General features: G+C 51.5%; 1 protein-coding gene across 8 annotated transcripts in view; it reads right to left on the reverse strand.

Annotated features, from left to right (window-relative positions):
- Positions 1-2659: 2659 nt before the first annotated feature.
- The window catches only part of RPH3AL (rabphilin 3A like (without C2 domains)), a 37486-nt gene continuing 27460 nt past the window's right edge, over positions 2660-12685 (reverse strand). For 7 of the 8 annotated variants that reach the window (XM_068655633.1, XM_068655635.1, XM_068655637.1 and 4 more), the window contains 3 exons: positions 12048-12164; positions 11417-11599; positions 5320-5498 (listed from right to left, as the gene is read on the reverse strand). In XM_068655633.1, coding sequence (XP_068511734.1) covers positions 5464-5498; positions 11417-11599; positions 12048-12164 — 335 coding nt within the window. In that variant the 3' untranslated portion in view covers positions 5320-5463. Of the gene's footprint in view, positions 5499-11416; positions 11600-12047; positions 12165-12685 lie in introns of all 8 variants that reach the window. The other variant, XM_068655640.1, reaches the window with a different exon arrangement.

A 12685-nucleotide genomic window follows, 5' to 3' on the forward strand; every position in this document is an offset into this window, starting at 1 on the left:
GGAGGGAAAATTATGTTTGGTATGAATACACAAATTATCCGCGCTGATCTTATTACACTTGAATGGCAAACTGACAGAAAGAGAAAACACGAAGGAGAAAGGCATTGTTTGGGCTGTGCCGATGTGGCACCGCGGTTGTTTATCCTCTCCAACCACTCCATCATCCTGCTCCCACCACGGGTGCAGAAGCTGCCAGAAAAACCCAGGCAGGCCCCGGGGCCTGGGAGGTGGCAGCACCGCCGGACACCTCGGCTGAAATCCCCCAGCCAAGCCTCCAGTAACTCACAGGCGTTATCAGCGTTAAAAAGATTGGTGTTACAGCGGTGCCAATTAGCGTCAGAGCAGGAGAATGCCCAGGGGTGATACATCAACACGGGCACAGGGACTCCCTGGCCCAAATCCTAAGAACGGAAACGTTCTTATTCATCGCACAAACAACTCCCCGAAGCCCAGAGCAGAGCTGTGCAAGAGGAGACAGGAGGAGGAGGGCAGCCCCGTGCCCCAGAGCAGGACCAGGCTCAGCACCTCACACCAGGGCCCGGCTTTTGCTTTGTCAAAAGATTTTTGGGGTCCCTTAGGACCTAGAAGCCACAGCCCCCAGCTCTGCAGGGGACCGGGGCAGGATGGTGCTGGCAGCTCCTCCCCGGTGCAACAGAACAGTCACAAGGTGGGAATCCAAACAGCTCGCAAGTCACCTGCTATCCAAACAGGGAAAATTTGGCAACTTTCCTACTTAGCACTTACTACACCAGGGCTGCTCAATGATGCTAATTAAACAGGTACCTCCCAGCCACAGGCAGAAAGATTTATAGCCCCCATTTGCATTTCTCGGTATATTTTTTCCATCCTCCAAGGCACCATTAGGACGTCCACAGTGCAATTGCTTGGAGGAGCTTAATTTTGCATGAGGATCATTTGTCCATCATTGGCTTGACCATGGCTCGCCCAGCTCCTCGGAAAAGGAGACGTGCTGAGAAGGGGCAGAGGGACTGCCCCTGGGATGCATTTGATAACTGAAGGGTACCAGGGGAGATCCAGGTGGAAATTGGGGTCTGGGGGCAAGGGGAGGGCTCAGAGCACGACAGCTGCTGTCAGAACAATACAGGTCACAACAAAAGTACTTGAAAACCGCGACCCATCTCTCCTGGCAAAATATAAACACGTCATGTACAGCCACTCACTGCAGAGAGGGAAAACAAGAGCAATAATCCCTCCAAGATTTTACAAACAGCTTCCAGTGCCAGGCAGAAATCAGCAGAAGGAAAAAGAGAGGCAATGGATGCCCTCAAGTAAATACACGGGACCTCTGCAAAGCACCAGGGACGCGAATTCATTTCCCAGAGGTGCAGAGCAGCACCCTCTGTGCCTTACAGTTGGGCTGACTCCTTTTCTGCTTTGCTATGAAGACATTTAGAGGAAATTTCTGCAGAGCAAAGGCACAGGGCAGGGGTGCTCGAGTACTTGGCTGCCTGCACACACAGCACACGTCGTGCTCCCGTCTCCGTGCTGCTGCGGAGGGACACGGCATTGCCATCATCTTGTGCCTCCCGAGCATCGCAGGCATTTCCAGGGCTACCTGAACGCACTGCTAATCAGGCACGCTGGCCAGGAAGGAATGTGAATCAGCTCAAGGCAGAAGCCTCCCCTGAGATGCTTACCTGTCACCTGCCATCCTGTGTCAGCTCCAAGTCTCCTCATTTACTCGCAGCACCGGCCCTTCCAAACAACTTCCCCATCTCTCCTCCCATCCCACCCACCCGCTGGGGTGCGAGGAGGAGGGAAGAGCAACTGCTGGTAGGTTTTGCTTTACAAATGAACATGAGATCTGCAGAGATATCTGGCGTTTTGTGCCAACATCCCGGCACTCTGATAGTCTGAGGCCATCCACGTCCGACTCGTTAATGGCCAGAAAAACATTGTCTGAACACCAGCTGGTAGCTGATTTGCTTCAGGTGCGCTGAGCCACTACACAGGCTTCCCACAGAGAAAGGGCCCCCTTTCCCCTCAACCTACAGCTGTACAAAGTATGCAAAAACCTGTAAAAAAAACTCGGCAGGTCATGGCCAGTGTTGCTGACTCCAAGATCCCGCAGCCGACGTTCCCCTACAGCGGCTGTTGTCATGGCAAGCGGAGCGGGAAGGAACAGCACAAGAGGAGGTTAGTCCTTGACGTGCTCCATCCTTGGACTAATGGCAGCTCCCCAGCACAACAATCCCAACAGCAATTATTGAGGCGCTTTTAAAATGGGAAAAGCAGATTAAAAAGCCATTCGAAACCTTGAAGCTGAATGCAGAGCGGCCAGGGCTGCACACACTCAGCAAACAAAGCGAGAGGCAAAGACCCCGACTGTCACACCGGGGCGAGATGAGCCCTGGGGGGCTGCAGGGACATCGCTGTTTCATGCCTGGTGGCTACAACACTAAAAACCTTCCACAGAGGGGCCGAGGAGCAGACCTGTGCCCTCTGCGGAGGTGCCAAAGAGGGGCAATAGACAAATGAGAACTTTTGAGCGCAGAATTCAATTACGCTCCAGCCGTGTGAATCAGTTCCACTGGCTGGGTTATTTTCTTTCCTCGCTGGAGCCAGCCCAAGGATTCGGAGAGTATCTGCAACCTGGGAATGGAATGAAAGTTTTTACTGTGTCAAGAACGGTAAGCAGTTGTTAGAGAGACAAAGCTTTATTGTTTTCCGTAGTAAAACACTACATAAAAGTTGTAAGGGACGGAGATGAGAACAACAAAATAATAAAAGCAACACAAACGATCAGAGCAGACTGAGCCCTTCTTGCCCACCTTGAGCCAAGTAAAAAGGCCGTCAGCTGGTGCAGGTTTAGGATTATATTCCAACCAAAGCTACAAAACACAACCAAGAGAGATGCGCCAAAGGGAAAGGAGAGCTTTAACAGAAACTACACACACAGAGCTGAGTACGTTTATCTATCACATTTGAATGTGGCTAGAGACTTCCCTCGACCCACAGGGAGTTTTTCCATAGGCAGCAGGATGGTTCTGTTCAAACTCAGGTGGAATTACTCCATGGAGGTAAAATATAGAGATAAGAAAGCATCACTTCTAGTCTTGCTGGTACAAAATAGCAGTCCCAAATTAATCTGTTTTGTAAAACTTGGTCTCTGTAAAAAATCAAAACCATGCCTTAAAGCAGCACAGTAAGCCGGCAGAGATGAACAGGTTCTTGTGTAGAGCTGGCAACCCACAGCTCGGTAAACAGACCTAAGAAGTGAGGACGAGGGTGAAAATATGACTAACCTGCCTGCACTGTCCAGGAATGAATCATAAGAAACACAAGGAGAGCTGGAAATGATGTGTTCAAGTTTAAAAACTCTCTCCAACTCAGTGTAGCATTTTTAATGAGAAAGTAACAGGTTTTAAGAAAATAGTCATTTTTTAAAGTGTCTTTCTCCTTCTTCTTTTGAAGAATTAACTTAGGCTGGCAGAGCAGGCTGTCTCAGGCACAGCGGCAATGACAGAGCAAGAGAGCCTCAGTAGGACTGTCAAAAGCTCTAAGGCAGCACAGGATTTTTCTGGTGGCAGCACACTTCTGAAATTGAAGACCCTGCAACTCTCAGAAGAAGCAGCGTGACTTCAGCTCTGAAATCATACCAGCACTTCAGGAAAAGCTGCCTTTTGGGTTTAATTTTCCAGAAACTGCTAACAATTTTGGCATCACCCCTTTCAGCAATGGGGCTGATCAGAGCCTCGATGAGCAGGTTTAAACAACGCAGACCACAACACTAAAAGCACCCCTCTGTGGAGAACAAGCTCATCCCTTGCTCTCTTCAACACTGGCGGTGTGAAAACCACGTTCAGAGGCTTCTCTTCAGGCCACCTCGAGGAGCCCACGTCATCCAAAGGCTTTGTTTTCACTTGTCAAAGGGCAGAAGCAGATCACGGAGCTGGAAGGATTTTCTCAGCAACCTGCCATGGTGTGTTAGCTGGAAAAGCAGTACAGGAGCAGTGCTCTGTTGGACCATGTTCATTTAGAAAGAAAGTCAAGGATTGATTTCCAATCTCCTGTTAGAGCATTCCAGCGCCCAATCTCATTTATCTTCTTACTGCAGCCATTTGTAAGAGCATATACTACATGCACACAAAGCACCCAGCAGCAAAGGAGAGCTGAACAAAAGAGTAATAACCAAGGGAACAGGCTGACATTAACAGGCATGAATTGCTTTTAAATCCACGACTCCAGAGGGAACTTTTTGGAAACCTTCATTTCTTCAGCAAAATACAGGTCAGATCCAAAGCATTTAATAAAAATCCACAGACTCCCACTTGCCTAGCGTGCGTTTTCGTTCAAGCCTCTAAAGATCTAATTGCTCTGGAGATGTCAGCTAATCTGATTTTTCTCATCTGCCAGGCCTTGGAGGGAAATTGCCCATTCTGGAGAAGAAGCAGGACTTGGGCACAGAGCTTTCCACAGCCTGACTCATCATGACACCATCACGGTCGGCCAGATGCTCCAGACTTCCAGGAAAATGGCAAAATGCAGGCCCCTGCTCATGCAACAGATTATAAGGTGTGCATGTGGGAGGAGAATCTGCAGAGCTTAACGAGATAAAGTAATTGGAAAGCTTTTAGCTGACTTGGGTAATCGGAGGCAGCCAGCTGGCTGTGGGCTGGTGAGCGTTCTCCCACCCCGAGCTGCAGCACACACACTGCCCACGACCCCAACACCAAAGCATCACCCTTGTTGCAGGACACACAGGCCAGCACGCAGCCAGGAGAACTGAAAAAAGTCATTGCAAACTTCTCCAGGTGTTTCTATACTCACTGAAGTGCCTCCCTGAGCAGACAGCCCTGTCTGGGAGGGATAGCTCAGGGGAAGGGAGCTCAGCTTCAGCAGCTCATTTGGGATGCCTCCACCAGTCCCACACACACCACCTCATGCCAGAACAACGAGGACAAGACATACAAGGGGTGACAACCCAGGCACACGGAGTCTAGTGCAAATCAGAGCCCGCTCTCACCCTCGGGGCTCACATAGGGAAAATCACTGCTGGGTAAGAAGCACTACAGGGGCTGTGGTGCTCACACCCTATTTCAGGAGCACGGGGGTGAACTCCCCTTTCCCCTGAAGAAATCAAAGCCAGGACTGTCAGGCCAGGAGCAGAACCAAGGGCTGAGTTTGGCAGAGGCAGCACAATACCTTTCTTCAGCCCCAGTGAGCATTTTGCCCCTTCTAACAGACACACAGCTGGGCCCCAGGGCACAGCACCCTTCTCCCAGCATATGTCAGAGGTAGGAGGGGAACCAAACCAAACCAAACCAGAAATCAGGTCAGTGAGGCGGGGAGGACAGGCCAGCACTTCCCCAGGTGCTGCTAATGTCTGTGCAAGAGCCAGTGGTCACAGAAGTCCCCGCTGGTGGCAGTTGTTGTCTGGAGTGAGGTCTACAGGAGTGGGCAAGTGTTGGATCCAGGCAAGCAGCTCCATCGTCACCTCCGTCAGCACCGGGTTCTGGTGTGAACATACCGTTTGCCTTCAAAACAGAGACAGACAAAAGTTTTGTGTGAAAAGAAGCAAAAGGGAGAGACTTGACAAAGTTATTTTAGATTGCTTTTACCTCCTCGGTGCCATTTTAAGAGCTTCCTAAAAATAATAATGAAGAGAATGTCTGTGCATCATTACTCCACGCTCTGTCAGCAGTCAGGGCCCATTAAACTTTATTAAAGAAAGAAAAGACAGGCAAATTGGGAAAGGAGGAGAAAGAAAGAGCTGTGCTGATGGAGCTGGTCCCCTCAGACTGCCGAGTTAGACAGAAAGCCAAGTCTCAGCCCTCTGAGGTTTCCAAACCAGGTGACAGCACCCACACACCACAGAGCAGGTCCTCCCCTCACCTTCCTGCCCTCCGTGTGCCCAAGCTGTGGTCAGGAGGCCACTTTTTGACCAGTAGGCAGCCCGTGGACTTTGGACCAGGAGGCCCTGGTACTCGCCTCTCTTCTGCTTCTCTGAACTGAAGGGGACACAAATTACTTCAGCTCCTGACACTCTGCAGTCACCACATTCATGCAAAACGTTCAAGGCGCTGCACATTCCTCCTACCGGCTCCCGGCAAATGTCCCAGTTCAAAGATAGCCTCCTGAGCCATAAAACCTCTCTATCTGTTTACAAAGACACCAAAATCCAGACTCCTAACTTCTGTATTAGGCTCCTATGCTCCTTCTTTTATGTTTTGTTTTGAAAGATTACATCGACTATTGCCCTCGGTGCTTTGTGCAAAATGCTCAATAGAAAGCTGGGAGCGTGAGGAGTAAACGTATTGCAGCGGGCAGAGAATAAGTCTAAGGACACGGGGACAGGAGGCCAGGCAGACTGTTTGATCAAAGACCAAAGTACAGACCTCTGCAGAGTGAAAGAAGGCACAAAAATAGGATTTTCATCCTCAGCAGCAGACTTGTTTCCAGATATATTGAGTGAAAGAGGCAAGAGAATGAGTCTTTGTCATTCCTCTATTTTCAAGGAAGAAGCCTTCAATTTAAAACTCCATGAAGAATTACAGGAATAGTGAAAGTAATTTATTTTTTAGGTACTCAAGCCTTTATTCCCTTAACTTCAAGGCAGACTCAAAGAGGTGAAAATGTTTTGGTTCTACCACTTGAAGATGAAAATATTTTAATTCCTTAAAACATGGGAGGGGGCAGACGCTCCTTCTAAGATTCGTATTTACAAATGCATTGTACCTAAAACGCAAACCTTGAATCATTCCTAACACCGTCACTACTGGAATATACGTGTTTTATTTATAAATACAGCAGGATCGTTTGGTGCTCTGCAGTACCCATACGAGAAGGCAGAGACAGCTCTGAGGCTCTCAGCCATGAAGGCACAATTCAGCTCCTTCACTGCTGGAGGAGGGACGACTCATCCTCATCAGAAAACTCAACCCTGCGGCAATGACAGCGAGCTCAGAGCACACGGGGGCAAACGAGATGGGCCAGCAGTGGTGGGAGGCAGAGGCTGTGGGTCTGCCCCCCACATCTGACTCCAAAGACCCCCCTCCTCCTGTCCTGTGCCTTCACTGCAAGCTGAGGCTGAAGGCAGAGGAGGAAGAGCAGGGGCTGTGAGCGTGGCTGCCGACCTGTTCTGCCCTGCTGCAAAGAGAGAAAGCACCATGGAAGATGATGCTTTCATCATGGATGATGCTCTCTGGCTGGAGCTCATGTACACGAGGGAACGAGCCGTCTGAAAACATTTAAGCAACCTTCCTGCCAAACTTGCAAAACAAAAGTCACCTCCCCAAAGACTGCCACGAAGAAAGTCATTAAAGAAATTACTATCTCATTCAGAGCCTAATTGCTGTTAGGACAATTTTTTTTTCTGACATGGAACGGAGCAGTCAGACCCACTGAAGCAAGATGTTACCTCTTCAGCGTCCCTGAGGGAGCAAAGCAGACATCTGAGAAACAGAAGGGAAGGAAAAAAAAAGAAGTTAATGCTTCAACTTCAAAGATGCCCGGAGAATTTCCTGCCATGAAAATAATGCAGGATGGCTCTGCCTGTCTCCTGTATTAACAGCTTGCATATTTATGAGCAAAAGTTGATGCCTACCCCAACCAGGGAGGCACTGAGCCACGGAGAGAGTGACACCACCTCGCTTCTAAATCTAGCAAACTCCTGAAAGACACAGCATAAATCTCCCCAAATTAAGGGAGCTGGAAGCAGCGCTTCCTGCCCATCTCTCTCAGCTCCAGACCCTCTCCCTCAGCTCTGCTCGGCTGCTCCCAGCACGACAGAGCCACCAAGACAGCAGCCAGAGGGATGTACCTGAAAGCAGCAGCTCTGCCACCCTGGGAGAAGGGCCCAGGTTGGACCTTCGGGGTCCCTCAGACCACCCCAACACCTCTGGCTGCAGCTATGACATTTCTTACACCCCTGGGTGCTGCCGTCGCCGTCTCAGCTCCCAGGCTCGGAGACATCGCTGTTTAACGTGGCTCTGTTTAACTGCCAGCTGCTGCACCACTCTTTAAGTATTAATGATTTAGACAACACATTGGCACACAGGCAGAGATGGGGAGGCTGTGATTTGCGCTCAGATGTATGCTACTCATTAATCAGCTCGTCTTGTGGCTGTTTTGCCAATATCCTCTTTTAAGCCCAAACTACAACTTTCTGCAGCCCCCCAGCCCGTGCCAAGCCCCTCTCACCTTTCCCTGCTTGCAAACTCTTCGGGCAGCCTGACCACCCTGGCTGTTCCTCGGACAAGGTCCTCAGCAAACACTCAGCTACGGGGACCCACCAAAGCAGAACTGCAGCCGAGCTGAGGGGAGATCCCCTGTGCTCTTAATCACCCCCCTGCAGGAGCCAAGCCCAAACTCAAAGACGTAATTTCCACAAAAAGCTCTCCATGGGCTAATGAAAACCACCATAACGCATTGCTGATTTGTTTAATTCTGTTTAATATTCCCTCTCTTTAATAAAAATGTTGTAATTAAGAACAGCGAGGATTTCGCTCGTCTCTGATTGAGGCACCTCTTTGCACAGCAGCTGTGCAGCCAGAGCAAAAGGTTCCCCTCCCTCGGTGGGGGAAAAGGAAGATTGGGCTTCTCCCGTGTGCAATTCTCATTCTCTTTAGGATAAATCATTCTCCATCCAAAACAGTGCATGGCCTTCCTATGTGCACTACACACACCTCATGGCACCCAGTGGAAATAGGGAGATGTAGCAGCCTCCTTAGCAGCTGTGACCTCAGAGTGGACACACAATATTTAAGGTTGGAAGGGACCTCTGGAGGCTTTCATCTGCTTCACCTCCAGGAACCGGAGCTTCAGGATGAGAAGGGAGTTCAGACCCTCAGAAAATGATGCTTTTGAAACCGTTTGAAAGCAGGTGGTAAAAAAAAATAATAATAAAAAAAATGGCATCTTCTCAGCTCTCTGCTCTCTTCTCCAACTTTGGCTCACGGGCTGAGGTTGCCTAAATCCCAATGCAGCACTGACAATGAGTCATTTCGTGACAAACCCCAGGCTTCATTATCTGCCTCACCAAACCCCAGCCGGAGCTGGAGCTGTGTGCTGGAAACCTGCAAGCCTCTTCTTAATAGCTCCTTGTTTTCCCCTGGCCATGCGACCGTGCCATCGTCTCGGCCTTCAGGCTTTAAGGAGCTCAGGACTGCGAGCAGCTGCCTTTGCAGTACCACTCCCCGTGGCCCTGGATTTAAGGATGCTAAATTGTTCTACACAGTTGCACTTGAGAGCTGAATTAGAGCAGAGGTGAGAAAAAGGCAGAAAAAAGAAAGCCAGTGGTAGAACAACACCTGAGGTGCTAATATAAAGCAAAAAAATTGCTCCCTGTATGGTGTTAGAAAGTTTCAGAGCCTTTTAGAAAAGCTGTAGCGAAATCTCCCTTCTATGTCCTCATCCTGCCACTGAGGATCAGGTCTTTGAACAAGAGAGGATCTCTGCCCCTCGCTCTTTCTCCAGACACAGCAGAGCACGGGCACCGTCCCACAGCCAGGGAGAGGCAGCACTGCAGTCTGCTGGCCTTGACACACAGGACCCAGCACCTCCAGCACCCCTTAAAGACCTGGACAGCAGGAGCAGCCTCTGAGATTTGTAATCCCAGGGCACATGAACCCCTCCGCACAGCAGCACGCTTCCTAGGGCACTACGGAGCTGGGTTTGCTCTTCTCTTTATTTTCTGCTCTTGCCAGGCTGCTGGCAAAGCACCGGGACATTCCCTGCTGTAGCCTCCTGGACATCTTGACCTGCACAAACCACCTGCTGCAAGCCACCTCGCTGCGCCACGCCAATTACCGAATTCCTACAAAATTCCTACACCGCTGCAGCCCCTCTCCAGCTGGGCACACTCCGTGCTGACACAGCAACCTCCATCACCTCCCCAGCCTGTCCCTGCCAACTGCAAGCCCCAGCCCAGGCAGGAGGCAGCTTGCAGCCCCCCTGAACAGGGCAGTCCCTGCTGCAGGGAGCCTGGGAAATAAGAGTAATGAAGATCTTCACGGGTATCCTCCAGTCGGCCAACCTGGCTTAACCTTTTTCTTAGCAGGATCCTCTCTGCGTCTTGGAGGCTGTTGTAACTGGGCTCATGAGATTAGTGCAGTTCTTGTTTTTTAAACGTGTGTCCGTGCTGCCTGTCATTTTCAGCTCTCTCCTGCCTAGCAAAGGGAGATCCACTGGAAAGCGCTGACCCCTTGTGCCAAGCTTTGCATAAGAGGTTTTTGCTTGGAAAAAGGCATTTTCTGCCTCTCAGATGCTGTTTGCACTGTCATGGCCAGGTGGCAGCTGCTTCGAGTGGCTGGCAGGAAAGCTCCTGAGTGCTAAGCCCTGTAGGAACACACCACGCAGGATGGCCATCGCCTGCTTCCAGCCACGTAGCATCAGCACCGGGGTCACACAGACCCCTTCCACCCCATAGAACAACCTGCTGCTCCACTCCAGCAGGCAGCAGAGCCAGCACACCACGGCAAACACCCACCTCTAAAGCCACATCGAGTAGAGGCTTAAAAATAACCCCCCCAGGCTGGGGCAGCATTATAATCCAGAGGACAGGCAGAGCAGAAGTACCACTCATCTGATTTGCTTTGCAAAAAATACAATTAAATTAAAGAGAATTGCAAATCCACAGAACTTGTGGAGGGAGGGAAGAGCCCAGCAACGATTTTATGCTGGCTATTTCCAGCAGGAAGCACGGGGAGGGGGACTGTGACTCCCTGTTGCACTGAAGGATAAACCTGCTCTCCCTAATCCAATTTACGCCTCAACACGCACAGCACAGAAGCGACTCAGGAACAAAAGGAGTGGCAGTTCGCAGGGCAGCAGGAACGCTCTGGGGGGAGCGGTGCTAAACGATAACTTAAGGGGTTATTGAATAGATTAGCAGGAATCGAGGAGAGAACACATTTGCATCTCTTTCAGCTGCTCCAGATCAGGCGTGATAGCAGCCTCTGCTCTCACAGTCACTTAATTGTTCCAAGGTTGTTGAGGGGGAAAAGTATCTTTTTTTTTCTTTTTTCTTTTTTTTTGCACTGCGGAGTTCTGGGAAGAGCCATGCTTGGCTTGGAGAGCCACCTAACATTAGGAAGAAATTGTATTCAGTCTCATGAAGCTGCTGGGTTTCTGCTTTGCGCCACGAACAGCTCGGATCTGTGCTGCTGCCTCCGCAGGGCAGGTGAGCTCCGGGCCCTCCTAAGGGGACAGACCCAGGCTGCTGCGGCTCCCGCAGGCGGCTGTGGGCAGCTCCCACCCCAGACGATTACTCACCTTGCAGAATAGGTTCTGCACAAGGGGAGGAGTGAGCTGTAATGCTGTGACAGCATCTGCCACCAGTGAAACAGCAGGGAAAGGTGATGCTGGGCCACGGCATTGCCAGGTGCACTCCTGAGAGCCTTCTGCTTTGAGCCCCCAGCGTGAGGACATGCCCAGGAGAGGGACATCAGCTTACCAGGGACTCTGCTGCCGACGTCGCTGTCGTGCCCCTCTGCTGGGTGGTCGCTCTGGCAGCTCTCGGAGGCGCTGAGGGCAGCCCCCTGCTCGCTGCCCAGGCTGCTGCGGCTCCCCGAGAGGGCAGGGGGGTGGGTGCTCGCCTGCACCCTGCCCACGGGCCGGCTGGGCTCTCCGCTGGGTGCTGCAGGGACACAACAGAGAGCAGTTGTCAGGGGAGGGAGAAATGGGTACAAATCCTGGACCAGGTCCCAGGAGAGCAGAAGTGTTCCTGCTCCCACCCAGGTACCCTTGGGAGCAGGAGCAAAGCCCAATTCCTGTGCTCCGCTCCCAAAATGGCACCAGGGATGCTGGTCAGGCGTGAGGAGCCGGCTGCAGATGTGCTGCCAGGCAGCCAGGAGCAGCTCTTGACCTCAAGGACAGCCCCTGACAGGCTGCAGGGAACAGAGACCCACCACCAGTTTGACCCATTGCTGCTATTTGGTGTTAACAGACCAGACCCCAGCTGGAGCCAGTGGGCTGCACCTGTGCATGGCAGCCAAGTTGGGGGCAAAACCCCCAAAACCAAGAGCCACACGTTCGAGCACTGCTCGCTTCCCACCCTTCAGCCACAAGGAACAGCAGCTCCTTACCCGGTCCTGCTTGCTGCTTTCTGGCTTGTGAGCCTTTTGATCCCACAGGCGAGGAGGGCTTCTCATCCAGGCTGGAGGAACTGAGCTCCGAGTCGCTCTCGCTGTCACTAGAAACCACTGCAGGAAAGATTGGGGGGGAGGAGAGGAGAGAGACAGTTATTCACAATGTTCATAACACTTGCAAAGAGGGTGCCAGATGGATCCAAATAAAACATGCACAAATGCTGACTCGATGATCATGTTCTCCCTCTCCAAAAAGAGCCCTACCTGCAGTTCCTCCACAGCTGTTCCCGCTTCCTCTCAAACACGACGGGCTTTTACTTTTTCCAGGTGATTTGCAGTTGAGCCACACACACCCGGCAATGCCAGCACCTGGAGCAGGTGCACATATCACCAGCACATCAATCTCAGGCCCTGCTGGGACCACAGGGAGCACGCTGCTCCTGCTCCGTGCTTTGCTGCCCGAAGCTCCCTGCCGGGGAGCGCAGTGCCCTGCAGCACGGCCAGCTGGAAGCCAGGGCTCTGCTCCTGCCAACCTGTGTGTGCAACACCAGCGAGCCCCTTCCTCCTGCAGTTTGCTGCCTCCTGCACAAAGCAATATGCTAAAGGCTGGGCAGGGTGTGAGGCAGGGTCCTGGC

The sequence above is a fragment of the Anas acuta genome, chromosome 19, assembly GCF_963932015.1.
Source record: "Anas acuta chromosome 19, bAnaAcu1.1, whole genome shotgun sequence".
Classification (NCBI taxonomy): domain Eukaryota; kingdom Metazoa; phylum Chordata; class Aves; order Anseriformes; family Anatidae; genus Anas; species Anas acuta.